Below are 19,411 nucleotides of genomic sequence, written 5' to 3'. Positions count from 1 at the left end.
CTGTGACAGATTATACAATACTCACTGTATGACGTGTTAGACACTGCATTACGCTACTAAAAAAAAAGCTTTTTATTATTTTGTGCTTTTATTTTGAAGGACCCTTATATGTTTTGCACGTCTTGCTTCAAAACAGTCGATAATTCGATTTTTTTTTTTTTTTTAAATTTTAAGTGAGACGTGCATGGATTTCTACATCAAATATATTTTTCCATCATTATTAGTTTTAATGTGATCCACTGAGTGGCTCTACAGCAGCGTTACAGCTCTGTTTAGAGAGAATGCAGCAACAAGTGGGTGGGTGGCATTATCAGACGCACAGACAAAGAAAAAGAGTGCCACCTACTGAAACTCCAACCACGCTAACACATCACCTCTGGAAAACAACTATGAAGTCATGTCAAACTGATTTACAATGGGCACTTTTGGCATTTACAGCAACAACTGCTCAGCATAGAGACAGCCTCATGTCGTGTTGTCCTGGATGAGTACATTCAATTATTCGTCCTGACGTCACATCAGCGACTGTGGTGGGTTTTTTTGTTTTCATTTTGCTAATATCAGATGAGTGTGTCAGCAAAGTGTCAGTTATTTTTCACGCCCTGACTCACAGTGCTTTCAAAGTTTCGGCAAAATATGAATGCTCCCTCTCCGTCTCTACACTGTTCATTAATCACAGGACAAACTCTGAAGGTCTCGCAAGTTGTAGAAGTGCACAGAGAGCATGAGAGACCATTTTTGGGTTGTTATGGACCGATGTTCTCTTTTGTTCTGTCTGTTCAGAGACAGATGAAGTTGAGCAGTGGACTGTGAGTCATCCAGGACTTTTACACTTGTACTGTCTGTTCCAGTCTTTAAATGTAAAAGAGTGCTGAGCTCCCTTGTGTTCCTTTAGCATTGACGTTTGTGTGTTAACCCACGAGAGGGAGCTAGAGAGACGCCTCAGCTCGCTCTGCAGCATCAAAGTTGGACTACCTGACACCAAAGTGTAAGAATTTAATGACAGGAACAGATTACAGTTTGTGAATGGAGCAGAAGCAAAGAGACAGCAATTGATGATTATTTAAGATTTTATAATGATACAAATACAGGGAAAATCAGCAATGCTGATGATTTTTGGCACACACATTTTCTAACAGAAAAGAATAGAAAGAACGAATATTGTAATAAAATAGAAATAAAGGGGTTTCGTCTGTTTCTTAACTGTTTGGTTATGAATTTTTTTAATTCTCACTCAGTTGCTCTGTGGGAGGAGAAAAAGCAAGTAAAATGCATCCGAATTGTTTTGACTCAACACTGATACTTCGTTATTTCACCTTTTTTTTTTTTTTTTTTTTTTTTTTTTTTTTTTTTTTTTATCCCTTTATCTGACCTCAAGAACTAGAAGAGGGCAGACAACTTCTTATTCACACAATTGCCTTTTTTCCCCCCTTTAACCTTGATCTTTGTTTCTTGCTGTGCAGAGCTGAGAATGGATGAACGGTACAAATCCCAGTTTGACTCAAACACTGTATCTTAGGTTTTAGCTGACAAACACATCATTGTTTTTCCTGTTCATTTGCTTCCAGCCACCAGGAACAATTCCCTTCACGCTTACTGTCGTTTTCTTTGGCTCAGACTAATCATTATGCCATCAGGCCCTCCGATAACTGTTATTTTCAAAATCACAATGCCAGCATTGCAGTCGATTGTTATTATTCAGTTGAACAAGCTGCAATCAGAGGGATAATTGGTGGGCTAAAGCTTCTTTCTTAGAAAAAAATAAAGATATGTGGGAAGTGAAAATAATTTGTAGCAAGGTTCAGTAGAAGTTTAAACCTCAAAAGTCGACATGCTGTTGTATAAATCACATGCATTTGTTATTTAGTAATAGAATTCATCTACATGCTGAAAACTGTGGGGGCATCACTGTCGATGTTAATGCTTGGCTGACTTTCACCAGCTGAATGAATGTAATTCCTATATTTTCTTCGATGAGTAATAAAATTTGTTGGGCTGCAGATAACAAATATTTCAAACTATACAAATATGTTGATTAAATCTGAGAAATTACAGGTATTGTCTATAAACTATTGGAAAAACTGTCCATCACAAGCATCCAGAGCCCATAGTGATCTTTAAATTGCTTGTTCAGTTGCCAATTCATGAGGTGCACCTTGCTAGCACCGGGTTAGACCCCCAGTTGCCTTCAGAATTCTTCATTGTATATTTAACAAGATGCTGGAAACACCCCTCAGAGCTGATATGACACGATAGCGTCACACCGTTTCCACTGATTTTTACTCAGCACCTTCATGATGAGAGTCTCATGTTGGATGAGAAACCAGTCTGAGATAAAAATGAGTTTTGTGACTTGGTGTGTTAACCTTTTGAAAAAAAAGCCATCAAAAGATGGGTGCATTGTGGTGATGGTGGGATGGACACGGTCATGGACACTCCACATGTGGTGCTCAAATGATGTTCAGTGTGACAAGAAAACTTCCCCCACACCATTACGCCACCACCCGCTTGAATTTTTGATACAACAAAGGATGGATTCATCCTTTCATATTGTTTACGCCCAATTGTGACCATACCATCTGAATTCAGAGGCAGAAATGGAGATTCATCAGACTGTTGTTCGGTTTTTGTGAACCCACAGCAGCCTCAGTTTACTGTTATTGGTTGACAGGAGTGAAACTCTGTTTTCCTCTGCTGCTGTAGCCCATCTGCTTTAAGGTTTAACATGTTGTGTGTTCAGAGATGCTCTTCTGCATACCTTGGATATAACGAGATACCAACCAGTTTAGCATTCTGGCAGTCGCTATATTGTGTTTTCAGAACCAGAAGTGACCATAATTGGACAAGCGGTGGATCTGACTGAGAACCCGAGGACACTATGCCCGCCTACCTATAGTGGAAACTTGACTGCACCCCAAGCCTGTCAATCAAACCAGACAAATAAAAGAAGCCGAGTTGGTTTAAAAGAAATACAAAATAAAATAAAGTTTCCAGGTGTTGCTGTTAAACTTTTGGAACTCTAGAAGATGACATTTTCAGCTAATCAGCTACTTTCTGTTGCAGGGCTTCGAAGACCCCAAGGACAAGTGAGTACCTCAACATTATTATCTCGTCCTGCTCTTTGTTTCATCTTTTGTCCGTGTGCCAAGGTTCAGGGGGCTCGCTTTCACCAGCTCTTAGAGTAGGCAGTGATCTTTGAAAAAGGAACTACAAAAGAAGAATCAGTGGAACACTTTGAAACACAAACACTGAAAGGCGACGTAACTGTTAATGTCAGGTGGAAAATCTGAATTAATGATGCTTGAGTCACAGGGTGTTACTGTGTGGGAAAATGTTACTGAGATCAATGTTTGGATCAAATGAGCTTGTAGGACTATTTCAACAAGTCCATTGGATCTAATTACACCTTTGCTGTCTTTCAAATACATTTGCTGAGAGCTTGTTTACATCCTGTGGATAAAAAAAAAAAAAAATCTGTATTTGAATCAGGCATAATTGCATTAGCTATAAACACCCATTGACACTTACCAGTTGGTTTATAAGCAGAAACAAAGCACGTACACAGTTGTTTGTGGAGGCCTGTATTTTACATAAATCTGTTGATTTCAGTTCAGTTTTGAACATGTTTCAGATTTAAATTAATGCAAAAGTTGGAGCAGTTGGGATATTTCTGGTTTTTATATCTGGTTAGAGTGTGTTCTTCTCTATGGTCTGAAGTTGAAGCGCTGCATTGGAAAGACTTGATGCAGTGGTTCAAATCTGATTTAACCACGCCAACAAGGTAGAAGAATTTGTTTGGTTTAAATTTGAGATCACTTTATTGCTGTAGTTTTTAATTCTATCATTTGTTGGCATGATTTTTGAGGTTCTTTGTGTTTACAATTGAAATAATTTTGCAGCTTTTGTGGCTGTTAAAAGCATAAATTTGGGCACAATTGATTTGGTGTCTTTAGAATCTGATGTTGTTATGAAAAATGATTCCCATTCCTAAAGTTTAATATCTGAATAAGGCTTGTAGTTGTCATTAAACAGCATATGACCCACCGGCACAACAGTCTTTGTGATTGTGATGAATTTCTTTCTGACTTTCTTTTTAAGAAAGTGCTAAATTCAAAGCTGATGCTGTCATTCGCGGTCTATCACTGTCAGACAGAGATGTTCTTTTTGTGGTGCAGGAACAACTGTCTCATTCAGAATATATTTAAAAAAAAAAGATTGAGGAGGAGATGTTTAACCTAAAGGCTGTCAGTGATCAAAGAAGCACTGTCATTTCAGAGAGAAGCTGTCCTCCTCCTCCTGTCCTCCCAAACTGCTCTGTATCTGTGAGTTTGTTCTGACATCACACTGAGCCGGGGCGTCCGAGCTGACAGCCTCCACTCTGGGGCGACAGCGCAGAGCTCCCTTCTCATCCAGACTGACAGGTTTTGGAGTTAAAAGGAAGTTCATACTGGGTTTTTCATCATCCTGTACTAGAAAGCATCACTAGTTACAATATCACAGCTTAGTAGTTAGGACATCTGTTGCTAGCTGTCTGCAAATCATCTTGGACCAATAAGATACTCTGAATGTAAACCATGACATTAAGGACAGGAAAATGCTTCCCTCTTAAACAATACTTCTTTTCCATTTTATTGCAGCTTTTAATGCGAAGGATTAGGACAAAAATTTAAGGCCACCAAAATGTTTTCAAGTTATTTAAACATAAACATGACCAGACCAATCAGCAACCAAGAATGACATCAACAATTGGTTTGTGAACTACTGTTCTAAAGCCTGCAGCTCTGCATTTTTGCCGTCATCATCTTGCTATTTTGGACCCAGAAGTGACCATATTTGGACAAAATGGGGAGAAGCCAGTTGTGGATCTGACTTAATCTTATATGGGAACCCGAGGACACCCACCCACCAACAGTGGAAAATCGACTGCACCACGGGCCTGTCAATCAGACAGAAACACCCCCAAGCATACCACTTTTTGAGTCAGTATATCTAATTAATGAGGGGAGTATTTTTAGATGGAGCACTAGAAACTAATACAAATGAGTGACTTTAGTGAATGACAACATAATGACTTGTTGAAAAAAAATATTGACTTTGTATTTCATGAGAAGTTGAATGGGAGTCTATGAAGCCAGAGGTTTTTGGGAGCCAACCTCTAGTGGTCCCCAGTGGTATTGCAGTTTGCGGCACTTCTGCATTGGCCTCATTTTTCAGACCCAGAAGCTACGTCCACTTTTGTATACAGTCTATAAAATATCAATACTTGATTTGGCTTTCACACATCCATCCATCTATCCATCCACGCTCTTCCGCTTATCCGGGATCGAGTCACGGTGGCAGCAGGCCAAGCAAGTTGCCCCAGACTTCCCTCTCCCCTGCAACATTTTCCAGCTCATCCTGGGGGATCCCGAGGCGTTCCCAGGCCAGATGGGAGATATAATCCCTCCGGAGTGTTCTGGGTCTTCCCCGGGGTCTCCTGCCAGTTGGGTGTGCCCGGAAAACCTCCAGAGGGAGGCGCCCAGGAGGATCCTGACCAGATGCCCGAACCACCTCAGCTGACTCCTTTCAACGCAAAGGATCAGCTGCTCTATTCCAAGTTCCCTCCTGATGTCCGAGCTCCTTACCCGATCTCTAAGGCTGAGCCCGGCCACCCTACGGAGGAAAGTCAGTTCGGCCGCTTGTAGCCGCGACCTCGTTCTTTCGGTCACGACCCAGAGCTCGGTAAATGGAAAGCTTTGCCTTTCGGCTCAGCTCCCTCTTCACCGGTGCCGCGCCTGTTTTACTGCTGCAGCCGCCCCAATAGCTTTCACACAAAACGGTTTAATTAACCAGTAAATAATTCCTAGAAAGATTCACTCTTGCACAGAAAATGTTTTCTTACCTGTCTGTAAATTCCATTTCCATTGTGGATGTGCTCACACACGTGCAAGTTGCATACTTGACCACAAATGACTACCAAACTAGCTGTGATGCTAAAAAAATCTTGCTTGTACTAAACCTTAAAAACCCATCCAACAAAAATATGTTAACAAATATGCTAATTTGGAGCTGACAGATAAATAGCAACAATCACAGTGATCAAAGTAGAATGATCTCTCCATCAGTTGATTAGAGCTGGTCAACAAGGTCGGGGAATTTTAATCAGTGAAGGTGACACTCAGTGATTAGTCCAAGTAGAAATGGCTTATCAGAGTCGTTTGGGTTTGAGGGGAGCAATGGTCTTTTGGTTCAATTGCTCCTTTATATTTTGCATATGATTACCTCAATGTTACTGCGCCGCACAGCCATTATTCAGGACTTCTGTTTAATTCATAGTTGTTCGTATCTCGTGAAAAGTGTATTCTAATCTACTTCGTTGCAGGTTTTTAAGGCGATTGGTGGTAAAAGTTCAGCTGCAGCAGAAGCTAAAGAGCCTTTTTTTTTTTTCAATCGTCCTGTGATGTAAATGTCAATTGGTCTCATTTTGTTTTATTCAGGCATTTCAATTTCAGAAACACACAGGAAAACTTAAACCCGGAGGACGAGGTGGACGAGTTCCTGGGCCGGGCCATCGACGCTCGCAGCATCGACCGCCTGCGCTCTGAACACGTCAAGAAGTTCCTGCTCACCTTCAGAGAGCCTGACCTGGAGAAAAAGGTTAGGGTCTCACACACACACACACACACACACACACACACACACACACACACACACACACACACACACACACACACACACACACACACACACACACACACACACACACACACACACACACACACACACACACACACACACACACACACACACACACACACACACACACACACACACACACACACACACACAGAGAGCCATATAGCAGCAAATAATTGGCCATGACAAGCAATCTTCCTGTGCAAAAAGCTCTCTCTTTTCTATCCCTTGAGGAAGTCAGTCAAAGCTAAGTATAACACAGAAAGAGAGGAAGTTGGCTTTAAATGGGGAAAAGATGGCTGCCGAGCGAACGAGGAGCTAAACTGCTTCGGACATTGAGGGACAGGCTGAGAGGAGAGCTTAGAGTCGGGCTTGTTACAAAATAGTCTTTGAGAAAAGTGAAAAAGGAGTTGAGTCCTGTTTTCAAGTTTCAATCACTTTTCTCTCTGTCATGGTGAAGGAAGTGAAGACTTACAGCAGATCAGAAGGACTTTTTGAGAGCCTCCAGCATCTTGTACAGCCTCTTTACCTTATTGATCCTCAGTTGTATCTGCCATCTCAGGTTCCATGGAGGGTTACCTGCTGTTGTCTGAAACTCAAAAACATCAGAAAATGTCAGCTCTTCGATATCAATGAGTCTCAAAAACAGTATTTCATTAAGTCATATTCTCAAGTCCCCAAGTTAAGTCTGAAGTCTTCTTTTACTCGTATTATTCTTAATGCATTTTATATATTATTATAGTTAATCATATAAGTTTCTCAGGTCCAAATGCTGATTTGGGAAGAAAAAAAAACAGCAGCATTTGAACATTTTCCTTTTTAAAACTGTTTGCTGTGGTTTTTGCGATGCAGACATACCATAATCACATGCTCAAGTGCTTTTCTTGTCATATTTATATTTCATTATGTTTATTTTGTATATTATTTGAGTCGTGTGTAATTTTTGTGACTAATGCTAGATTTGAGTGCAAGTTGCAAACGTTAAATGTTCCGCTCCACCACAGGGCACATGGTGTTAAAGTGTTCTCCAAGTTTTATTCCTGCAGGGACGCGATCCAATCTGATGTTTCACCCTTTAGTTTAGCTTATTGATTCGTGCCTTTTTTTTTTTAATGTTTTTTCTCAGTGACAGAATGTTAGAAAATTCTGTTGTCAGATGTTGATGTACTGTTTGTTTCTCCTCGTCTCCTCCTGCAGTACTCCAAACAGGTGGACTCCAGGTTTGGAGCTTACGTGGCTTGCGCCTCCCTCGTCTTTCTCTTCATCTGCTTCATCCAGATCGTCATTGTGCCACCGTGAGTCAACTGTTTGAAATAGTGCAGAGACCATATGCCAAATAATTTATTCACTGACACATTTTAAGTCCCAACAGGAGTCCTGACTATAAAAATGTGAGAAGACAGATATTTGGCTCGTCACACCTGTTGATTACTGTCCTTTTACCGACAGTGACTCAAACAGAGTTTGTGTTGTGGAGGAGTAAAATTTACATGAAATATCACACAGACAATATTTTAAAGTGAGTTGGGATAGGTTCGAGCCCCCCCGTGACCCTGTTCAGGATGAAGCAGATATAAATAATGGATGCATGCATGATGGATGGATGGATGGATGGATAGATGGATGGATGGATGGATGGATGGATGGATGGATGGATGGATGGATGGATGGATGGATGGATGGATGGATGGATGGCATATTTTAAGTACAGGGCCAATTTTTTTGTTACATGAGTTGAACAGGTAACGATGTTCAATTAATGATGTTTACATTTTTAAATTAACACTTCAAACTTTTATCTCTAAAACTTTGGTTTTCTTATTTTAGATATCTACATAGGAATCATTTTTGGTTCCTATGTATGTCTGTGATCACATAAGAGAAGAGCAAAGGCCTAAGTCAGGAGAAAAACTTAGAGGTAGCACTTTTTAATAAGGTACGCGTTGTAAAATGTTTGTAATTTGAAACAAAGGGCATAATTAAGTTTAATAAAGTTGTTAACTAATGGTGGTAGTTCTTTTCTAGAAGGCAAGTTCTTAAACAGTCTCCTGGTGTGGTCTTACTGATGAATCAAATATTAGTCCTGGTTTAACTTTAGTCCTAGGATAGTCATTTTGGTCAAAGTCTTTGTTGATGCCACAGTGGTGGAGGAAGTATTCAGATCATGTAAGTAAAAGTACAAATACAGTTAAAAAAGTTAAAAATGCATAATTACAAGTACAAATCTTGAATGAAAAATCCTAATTAAGTAAAAGGATATATGTGTTAGCAGCCAAATATAGTTAAAGTATTAAAGTAAAAGTTCCGATTTGGTATTTTTTTATAGTATGGTATAGTATACTATGGAAAAGTACATTTATATAGTCAGAGTTGTCAAAATCTGATGGAACTAATGAAGAACACCACAAGGTTGAGTGTAAAAATAACTTGGTGTTAAAACTCACATGCCCTTTCATTTTAGCAGTGACACCTATGGTAAAGCCAATGAAGGCTCAATATACAAAAATAATATTATAATTAAGCAAAATTATGCTTTAAAGGCAACAAAGACAGTTATGATGATAGACAATACAGATTAAAGGCACTGAACATATTGTAAGACATGTAATTGATTAACTACTTAATAGACATGTATTAGTAGTTATTTGATTCGATATATGTTGATGACATTTGTGGGTTTGTCAATTTATAAATAAAGCCCTCTAAGTAGTTAATCAATTACATGTCTTACAATATGTTCAGTGCCTTTAATCTTTGGAGCCTCACTAACCCTGCTTTAGTGCTCACTGTGTCTATTCCAAGTTCCTTCGTCTTCAGCCTGAGAACCAGAGTTATAAAGATGAATAGCTGAAGAGACGAGTAATAAAAGACGATGAGTAATAAAAGAGAATATCACATCAAAATCAGCATAATTACAGCTGCGCAGCAACCAGGTTAAAAAATGGCAGATTTTGGTCTCAAAGCGATCCCTCTTCTCTCCCTTTTTTTTTTTTCTTTTCTTTTTTTTGGTTTTATCTCTGCTGCCCATCTCTCAGTATTGATCTTCTTTTACCTGCCTCTTTATTAGCCTTTCTCCTCAGTCCTTTCATCTCACCACTTCTCCCCTCGTCTTATTTTCCAGTCCTTCCCTCCCAGTCCTCTTCGGTGTCCCTCCTACACCGTCTCCTCACCACCTCTTCTCTCTCTCGGTGTTTAAAAAAAAATTCCCCTCGGGGATTAATAAAGTAAATACCTACCTACCTACCTAAGCTCTGTTCCTTAATTAGTTTTACCCTCTTCACACATTCTCTCCTCCTTTCTTTATTATTAACCATTCCCGTCACACCCACGCATGTAAGCTTTACTTCCACAGTGTTTGCATTGACACAAGATCATCGTCAAGCAAAGAGAGAACCTTTAAAAGAAGACAGGAATAAAGATTGTATGTACTTAATCACATGTCATCTCTTTGTTGTCTGCAGCTCCAGACTGATGATCGGCTTCTTCATCACCTGTCTCATTATCCTGACGGCCGTCATGTTCGTCTCAGCTGTGTACTGCTGTTTTGGGGTGAGAAGTGTCTGCTTATAATGAAAGAAACAAACTCTTTGTTTGTGCAGATCTAAGACATTTCTAAGTGATAAGTTGTTGAATATTTATCTGAAATGTCATCGAAAACAGAGAAGGACTTTCCCTTACTGGTTCCTATTCCTTTACTTACATATAAGGGAAGCTGTCTAGTTCAGTAGCCAACCCAATATAATGACAAAGCAGGTAATACACGTGTCACTCCACTAGAAGACAGCATGTAAATGTCAAGTTTTGTCTCGTCTATTCATAAAAACCTCGGTGACTTAGGTTTAGAGTTTTTAAAAGATAATGGTTTGGGTTGAAATAAGTTATCTAATGAAGTAATGTCACCTAGGTTACTTTAAATCTGCTACATTTTGTCCATAATTTATTTACTTTACTTAAAAGAAATCCAAGTTGGCTTGTTCTTTGTTGTGAACTCAAACATCGGTCTCCCGGGTGGCACGTCCTATGTTTGTTCCATCCATCCGACCTCTGACCTCCTCCCTCGGCAAACTTCATCACTCTTTGTACTTTGTCACCTGACCTCCTTCTTCAACCCTTCTCATAAATGCGTGTACTTTTCACGCCCAGGCGAGGCACAAGGTGACACTGACACGATACCCTCCGGTGGACTGACGGGTGCATTGCACGCTTTGGCGTGGTACCAGGCTGCAGTATCAAACATAGAGACACATCTGTTAAATATTCTATCAGGCTGTGGTTTGATCCTGTACTTGTCATGGATAATGGTCGGATAATATGAGCAATCTCAATGATCAGTTGGTTGTATAAAAATTCAGTTTCTGGCATTTTTGGTTTTGCAAAATACTGTCAGTAATACAGTCTGTTGCAATCCTGTTTACTTCACACCAGTTTTGATCTAAAGGTGCTGTTGAGTGAGTCTCAGATAGGTTGCTCCATCTCTTATTCACTTCCCTAAACGTGGTATGACTGACTATATTCATCTATATTTTAGAGAGGGTTTTCTTAGTTTTTCTGCAACATCTTTGCTGAGTCGAGAAGATTTGCAGAAAAATACCCCCCTTGTTTTAACTAATTAGCCCTTTATCTGTGCAACAATATCACTCATATCCTGTAAACAATATACAGCCAGACTAACGTGACCATCCTTAAACCAGACTATTTAAATATCATAAATAAAAGTACAAAAAAACGGGCTTTTTTTATTGGTCATCCTGGTAATTATAATCCTGCATTTATAATTAACAATTGGAACAGCAGGTTGTGTAAACAGTGTGTTTATGACGTGATTTAGGCATCACTAAAGGTCCCTTATGTTTCATCGTCCTTAAGAGGAGGATTTAAAGTATAATTATTCAGTAAAGTATCTTTAATCTCTTTTTTGGTTTTGTAAACTTTAGTAAATTAACAATGAAGTTCATTAAAAACAGTCTGTGTAGCAATTAATGTCTTTTTCTGTTTTACAGCTTCAGCTGTATATTTGAAGCATTATCAGCTAATACGGAGGCCACTGTATTGTCCTCATCAGATTAAACTTCAATCAGTCAGATGGTCAATCAATGAATCAGTCGCTGAAAGAACTGTAACTCTGTTACATTTGTTTCTGCTGTCTCTATAATTATTTTATTGTATTTTCTCTTCCCTAACACGCTCACTGATTCTTACAACTTTTTTTCCCCACGACTTTCCATAAAATGTCTGCAGAAAGAACTTGAATCTTTTACATCTATTGAACTTTTTGAGAACTTTTGTGTTGTCAAAGTTCTTTCATCTGGTCCAACTCTGTAGTATTTTAGTTTTTTTTTTGTTTTTGTTGAGGGGCTGCAAGTAGAAATTAAAAAAAATTAGGTAAATCCAATAAAAATGAATTTTTTTTCTCTTTTGTTTCTATTTTTCTTTCTGTAATAACCACTCACTTTCTAACTCCTTCTGCCTTCTTGATTTCTTTTGTGCTCCCAGATCTTCCCAGTCCCCCTTCAGACTCTTTCTAGGAGGATAGTTCAGTCCAGACTGAACAGCACCCTGGTCGGTGTCTTCACCATCATCATCGTCTTTCTTTCAGCTTTCATCAATATTGTGAGTTCACATCAACAACTCCTCTCATAAACACACACAAAAAAAATCTCTTGATTCCTTTGATTCTGAATCTGCTGAGTCTGCTCTCACCTGTCTCTCGCCGACCTTTGAACCTGTTCAGTTCACCTGCAGCAGCCACGACCTGCGGAGCTGCATCCGGGCAGAGCTCAACATCAGCCTGGACAGCGTGAACGCCTGCCACGCTCACCTCCTCAACTACAGCCTGGACACACAGACCGACCCCTGTGGAGAGGACGCCCTCATCTGCAGCTTTCCTGAGGTACAGGTGTGCCTTGTTCTCTCTGTGTGTGTGTGTGTGTGTGTGTGTGTGTGTGTGTGTGTGTGTGTGTGTGTGTGTGTGTGTGTGTGTGTGTGTGTGTGTGTGTGTGTGTGTGTGTGTGTGTGTGTGTGATTTCTGATTTAAAATACCCTCTAGGGTGTTACAAAGAACACGGTTTATAGTTTATGGTTTCTATGAACAATAAATTGTGAGGTGCTACAAACATATGCAAGTAAATATGAAGCAAAACAGATGCAAGTTTACTGCAGTTGTTGCAAACTGAGGCTTTTAAAAAGTTTGTATTTTTTATGAAACCGTACAGCCAATTAAGTTTGAGCATTTGTGGTGGAAAAAATAGCAACACATATTTGAGATTATTTGCACGGATCAGATACATCTGTTCCCAATATTTAGACAAGCTGCCACCCAGTCTGCCACAAAAGTGTAAAATGCCAGCAGAGCAGAACAACTCTAACTTTATTCATTTGAAGATGGTGAGGATGATACTTTATTGTCAGACAAGTCTGAACTTTTTCTTGCATCCCACCAGCTTTGCAGTTTCACAAAGAATTTGAACATTGACAGAAATACCCGAATTTAACATTTGAATCACAAAACTCCTGATCAAGTCCAATCAAGGTACATTTGATTTGGCTGTAAATGCCATATTTAATTTTAGGACTGAGCACAAAATAGTGCTTCAGTCAAACCTTATTAACATGTAGAAACTTGTATCTCTGATTTAATTGTAATAATTTGTATATTTTACTTTTATAGGCTTATTCATAGAGTTTCTCGAGGAGTTTGCCAACACTCTTTGAACTGATTCTTGTTTGATGGAGCAGTTTTGACTTTAACGTAGTGGACAGACACCACTACAGTACTGTAAAACACTCATGAAACTCGCCCCAAAAGAGCGAAGGTAGCAAAGAAAAATAATTCTTTGCTTTTTGCAGATTACTGCAGTATTTTATTTTTGAGGACACCAGATAATCTATCATTACAGCTAATTTTTGATAAGCCTTGCTTGATTTATTTACAGTGTGGATATCAATAGGAGCTTTATGAGAGGAATCAAATACAATTTTCTTTGTATTGATCTCAAGAGCATTATTATCACACCACCCAACCACTTTGTTCACACCATGTTGATGCAACTCAGGGCTGTCAGAGTTGCGTCGAAGACTTATTAAGACTGTGACATCAGAGCCCTTTAAATTGAATTTGTATCACACTTATTACACAGCGGTTGCAACTGAATCTGCTGTACAACAAAGTTAAAACAGAAAGCAATAGTCAAAATATTGAGCAATGAAAATGATACATTAATGCATTTTTTATTTACCATATATAAGTGCACTTTTGAGAGCAATACTGTACATTACATCATCAGATTGCAGCTTTCTACTGTGTCCTGCTTACTAGGTCCAAAATGTGTTCCACTTTTTTCCAGTGATCTGTCAAATTCCTGCTTAAAATGAGGCCGTATGTTCCTTTTAACATGTCTTCAGTGGCTGTAAAGTGCCTTATTGCTTTTAGAACAACACCTCACTGCATTTAAAAAGTCATAATGATAAAAATATAATGATAAAAATTGAGTGTCTCGTCTAACAGTGTGTAACTGTGTTAAGATTTTAATGCGAGTCTTCTGGCAAGTGATATTATTTGGAGAGCAGAACAAATGGGTGCTGGGTGAGATTAACTGCAGCTGTAAATGTTAACATTTGGTTTGTGCAGTGAAGAACAGCTAAGTGGTCTAAATGTGGGTTGATCAGGTGTTTTATAACTCATCCTCTAGGTGTGACGTGTTCAGTCAGAACCGATGCAGAATAAAGCTTGGCTACCAAAGATAAAAACAAATGTACCTTCCTAAACGTTTTCTCTCTCTCTCCCTCTCCGTGTTTTTCCTCCTCAGTACTTCTCGTCGTGTGTGATCCTGAGCATGCTGGCCTGCTCCGTCTTCCTGCAGGTCAGCAGCATCGGTAAACTCTTCCTCATGCTCTTCATCGAGCTGCTCTACCTTCTCATCATGGAGGTGCCCAAAGTGAGCCTCTTTGACAACCAGGACCTGCTGGTCATGGCCAACGCCATCAACGCTGCGTGAGTCTCTTTGTTACCTCTGTGTGTGTGTGTGTGTGTGTGTGTGTGTGTGTGTGTGTGTGTGTGTGTGTGTGTGTGTGTGTGTACTATTTAAATCTTCGATGGTGTGCAGATGTTCTCACTGCTCATCAGCTCACCTCTGTTCCTCCCCTCACAGTGAGCACTTGAATGGAACAAGGTGAGACTGATGTTAAATTCTATTACCACAGACACCCAAAGCATCACCTCTGTCATCTGTTTTTAAGTTAACAGCATCATTATCGCTGTGCCGGCACAAATGCAGCTATAATGAACTGTTGGCAACAGATGCTAACGCTAATGAGCCGAGATTTAGAGGGCAGCTTGTTTTTTGTGTCACAATGGTCCTGCAAAAGTTATCTTTACCTCTATGTAACACCTGCACGTATCAGTTATAAAACTAATGTCTATGTGTGTGTGTGTGTGTGTGTGTGTGTGTGTGTGTGTGTGTGTGTGTGTGTGTGTGTGTGTGTGTGTGTGTGTGTGTGTGTGTGTGTGTTGACCTTCAGCTGTGTGGTGGACACCAAAGTTCCTCTGAAGATCATGACCCCAGTGGTGATCACAGTCTTCGTTCTTGCCCTCTACCTTCACGCCCAGCAGGTGGAGTCCACTGCCAGGCTGGACTTCCTCTGGAAGCTGCAGGTCAGTGCGTGTGTGTGTGTGTGTGTGTGTGTGTGTGTGTGTGTGTGTGTGTGTGTGTGTGTGTGTGTGTGTGTGTGTGTGTGTGTGTGTGTGTGTGTGTGTGTGTGTGTGTGTGTGTGTGATTTCTGATTTAAAATACAGGCAGTAATTCTAGTGTTCCTTATGGACACATTCTTGAAAACAAACTACAAGGTCTCTGAGCACGTGTTTCTTTTATAATGGTGATCAGTACATAAAGCAATCCAAGTGCCTCTTGTTTTGTATATTTTACATGAATATTACTGAAAAGTTAAAACCTGTTGTGGTTTTCTGTCCGTGTTTCAAGATAAATGGGTTGCTCCTCTTCTACTGTGGGGTAAAATATGATAAAACAAAAGTTTTGTGAGCATCATTGCATTCTGTCATATTTATTTAAATAACTTTTTTTTTCAGTATTATACTCATTTACTTCAGGCTCAAAATGTGGCTCTAAAAAGTGTGTATTTTCCTCCCTCGTGCATCATTGCTTCACCAATAAAACACTAAATAGCTTAACATTGAAGAAGTGTATCCAACTTTGTTGTGAAGAATCTTTGTCCTCACAGAGGGAAGAAGCTACAAACTTCTCAAGAGGCCTGTCAGGGGTGTGTGTGTGTGTGTGTGTGCGTGTGTGTGTGTGTGTGTGTGTGTGTGTGTGTGTGTGTGTGTGTGTGTGTGTGCGTGTGTGTGTTTGATAATCAAATGATTTTCAGTGACGTATTAATTTAAGAATAAGAACATTTCTTCAGGGATGTTCCAGGCTTCTTTGACATCTCAAGCAGGCTATGCTGCCTGTGGTTGATAATCCAATCAAGTGGATAAACAAGTTATTTATCGAAGAAGAAAAAAAACCTTTTTAGCTGCTGGAGGGATCTTTATTTTCCAGCTGTCACTTTTTTTGTTTGTATAAAACATGGCAGAGTCAAGCTGCACCAACAGCTCTGTGAGGCTCAAAGAAAACCAATCAAACTTTAAGGTAAACTAAAGTTAAGTAGATTTAGTTTGTTTTTGATGGTGAAGTTCATGTAAAAAACAGTATCAGTAGCAGTGACTGTGTCCTCGCTGACAGGATGTTCGATCAGCATAACCTTGGGGAACCTTAAATATCCAGACAAAAACGTGTCCCAATTCATGTTGAAGGTGTTGATACTTTACTGGATAATTGACCTGCTGGTGGCACTAAAGGTCATTAGCATTCATCTTCTGGGGATCTTAAATATGTAGACCAAATTTCACGGCCATCCATCCAACAATAGTAAAGATGTTTCACTTGGGTTACTCAACAGTAGCAACTTTTTTTCCTCCATGTGATTTCAGTCTTCATTTATTCTTTAATCCTCGTCAGGCCACAGAGGAGAAGGAGGAGATGGAGGAGCTGCAGGCCTATAACCGGCGGCTGCTCCACAACATCCTGCCCAAAGACGTGGCTGCTCACTTCCTGCAGCGCGAGCGCCGCAACGACGAGCTCTACTACCAGTCGTGCGAGTGCGTTGCGGTCATGTTCGCCTCCATCAGTAACTTCTCCGAGTTCTACGTGGAGCTGGAGGCCAACAACGAGGGAGTGGAGTGTCTGCGGCTGCTCAACGAGATCATCGCTGACTTCGATGAGGTGAGAAGTGAACAGTTCCAGCTGGAAGCTGTGTTTGTATGAGGATGTGAATCTGTGGGATCAACTCAGGTCAATGTTCTGTTGATTCCCGGTAACATGAGCAGATTTCTGATTTCAATCAGTTCACTCTATTCCCATCCACATAATACGGAGTTAAAGCTTGTAATGCTGTATGAAGGTACACCGAGCAATAAAAGTTCAGTCAACATAGCAATTACAACCTGATACGTAGAAGTCCAATATTCACTGTGGTTTGGTGTCCACCGACTAACTTGAAAAATGTTTAGCTCCTTAGTCATTAGATGCCTCCCAGCTTGTCTCTTTCCTTTCTACAGTTTGATCAAGATCAGACAAATTTGACATAAAATGAATGTTTAAAATGTAGATTAAATGCGGGTTTCAGAACTAAAACTTGAAGAATACGAAACATTTTGTACGTTGCTGTTTGTTTCTGAAAATGCACAGGAAATAAAAAATAAATAAATAAAGGATCGGTTTGTTAACCGAACTGAATCTGGTAAATTAAACCCTCCCTCTGCTGCTGTCCTTAGATCATCAGTGAGGATCAGTTCCGCCAGCTGGAGAAGATCAAGACCATCGGCTCCACCTACATGGCGGCCTCCGGCCTCAATGACTCAACGTACGACAAGGTTGGGCGCTCGCATATCCGCGCACTGGCTGACTACGCCATGAGAATGATGGACCAGATGAAATACATCAATGAACACTCCTTTAACAACTTCAAGATGAAAATAGGTGGGCAGCAGAAAAAGAAAAAAAAGAAAAGAAAGGTGCTACTATTGCTTTGTACGTCCAGCAGTGACGCAGGAGGTGTGAGATCGTATTTGACGGCAGGCGAAGCCAACTAGTAACGCTCAGACGAGAAAGATTTAACATGCAGCTGTCGAGTTGGAACTGTGGAGTCAGTTTCTGAACTGATATTCAGAGACTCTATTATGGGAGAGCGCTTGATCTAAAAATGTAAAAGAACTTGACACGGTAAATAAAGTTTTTGTAAGACATTAGAATAAATCGTTTTTATTCTGTGAGTAATATATAAGAATAAGCGCCACAGTTGTATTTTTTGCATCACTGTTTGCTAGTAGTTGAGTATTTTTTTCCTCATTTTCTATTCATTTCCTTTTCTCAGGTCTAAACATTGGCCCTGTGGTTGCCGGGGTGATTGGGGCCAGGAAGCCTCAGTATGACATCTGGGGGAACACGGTGAACGTGGCCAGTCGCATGGACAGCACAGGTGTACCAGAGAAGATCCAGGTAACATAAAGCGCTGCACTGCACTGCCAAAATATTCATCTTAAAATAATGCTTCACTGAGTAAAAAGCTATAAAATATCATACAATTCTGTTTTTAAGATAAATTTAAAAAAAAATTCAAGATTTATTTTCTATCGACACATACTAGCAAAATCGTAATGATAAGTAATTCTGTAACTATTAGATGCTAGTGTTTTAAACATCCTATCATTTAAATTCACTGATCGTTTGAAACAGAACTCTATCAACGAGGTGACAACAAAGTCAAGACATTTTTATTTCATCAAAAATGTGCATCCTCTTAATATTGATTTGCTTTAACCTCCCCTGTCTGAAGATCAAAGAGCAGTCCTGAGCATTACCAGTGGCCTTTTACCACACTGGAGTTAGCTTCAATCTATTTTGGTCAAAAATGTGAAATTCATTTAACGTGCAAAACCACACTGTAGAAAAAGTCAATTCAAGTTAATCGAAGATGGTCATTAAAATGGCCATATTGGTCTCGCTTGATTGCATATGGACTCATTTAAGCTTATCTACTCCAAACTACTCTGAACAGACCTTTAATTTAATTCAATGTTATACTGCACTTTTTGAAAGATTAACGTGAGAAAATATGAGCCACGGCTCCTAATGAAAATGAAAAGTTTAAAAAAAATCTACAGCATTAATACTGTTAATACTTGGATGCGGCCTTTGTGTGTCCATATACTATTTAGAATATTTTACTTACGGCAACATTTTATGATGGTCACTCATAAAATGTTGTAAGTAATTAAAAAAATAAATGAAATGTCTCATTTCGCTCGGTAGACCAAACAAAACCATTTATGTAATTTCTCCAATTCTTACAAAATTACTTTTGTTTTTATTTGATCTATTTATTTTTATTTTTGGACATAGAAATATGGATAAAAGCTATCAAATTCAGTCTTTTCCAGTACAACAAATTGCAACAGTCGTTGTTTTGACAAGGCAGAGGGGGCAGTTACTTTACCAAAATGAGGGAATCAAAAGTTAGGACTAAATCACATTTCTAGGTAAATTTGAAAAATGACAAGTCAGACTAGAAGCTGAATTTGTGTCAGATAAGAAAAGACACCAAACATTGATTTAACAGAAAGAAAACCACTGTAACGGAGTACAATAAAAGTTTAGTCATGACCATTGACTGTATATAAAAG

The 19,411-nt window shown here is 39.5% G+C and overlaps 1 protein-coding gene across 4 annotated transcripts in view; it reads left to right on the top strand.

Moving 5' to 3' along the window:
- The window catches only part of adcy5 (adenylate cyclase 5), a 91,607-nt gene that overhangs the window by 68,844 nt on the left and 3,352 nt on the right, over nt 1-19,411 (top strand). Inside the window, exons 9-20 of one of the 4 annotated variants that reach the window (XM_069722685.1) lie at nt 3,064-3,086; nt 6,492-6,636; nt 7,873-7,970; nt 10,137-10,224; nt 12,169-12,285; nt 12,407-12,565; nt 14,481-14,665; nt 14,823-14,843; nt 15,193-15,325; nt 16,689-16,952; nt 17,504-17,708; nt 18,103-18,227. In XM_069722685.1, the coding sequence (XP_069578786.1) occupies nt 3,064-3,086; nt 6,492-6,636; nt 7,873-7,970; nt 10,137-10,224; nt 12,169-12,285; nt 12,407-12,565; nt 14,481-14,665; nt 14,823-14,843; nt 15,193-15,325; nt 16,689-16,952; nt 17,504-17,708; nt 18,103-18,227 (1,563 nt within the window). Of the gene's footprint in view, nt 1-3,063; nt 3,087-6,476; nt 6,637-7,872; nt 7,971-10,136; nt 10,225-12,168; nt 12,286-12,406; nt 12,566-14,480; nt 14,666-14,822; nt 14,844-15,192; nt 15,326-16,688; nt 16,953-17,503; nt 17,709-18,102; nt 18,228-19,411 lie in introns of all 4 variants that reach the window. The other 3 variants (XM_069722684.1, XM_069722687.1, XM_069722686.1) reach the window with 3 other exon arrangements.

This window comes from Brachyistius frenatus, unplaced genomic scaffold (assembly GCF_029030835.1).
Source record: "Brachyistius frenatus isolate BFR_SWC_R1_liver_20210118 unplaced genomic scaffold, ASM2903083v1 Contig_300, whole genome shotgun sequence".
Taxonomy (NCBI): domain Eukaryota; kingdom Metazoa; phylum Chordata; class Actinopteri; family Embiotocidae; genus Brachyistius; species Brachyistius frenatus.
This window is presented reverse-complemented; position numbering and strand designations above follow the sequence as displayed.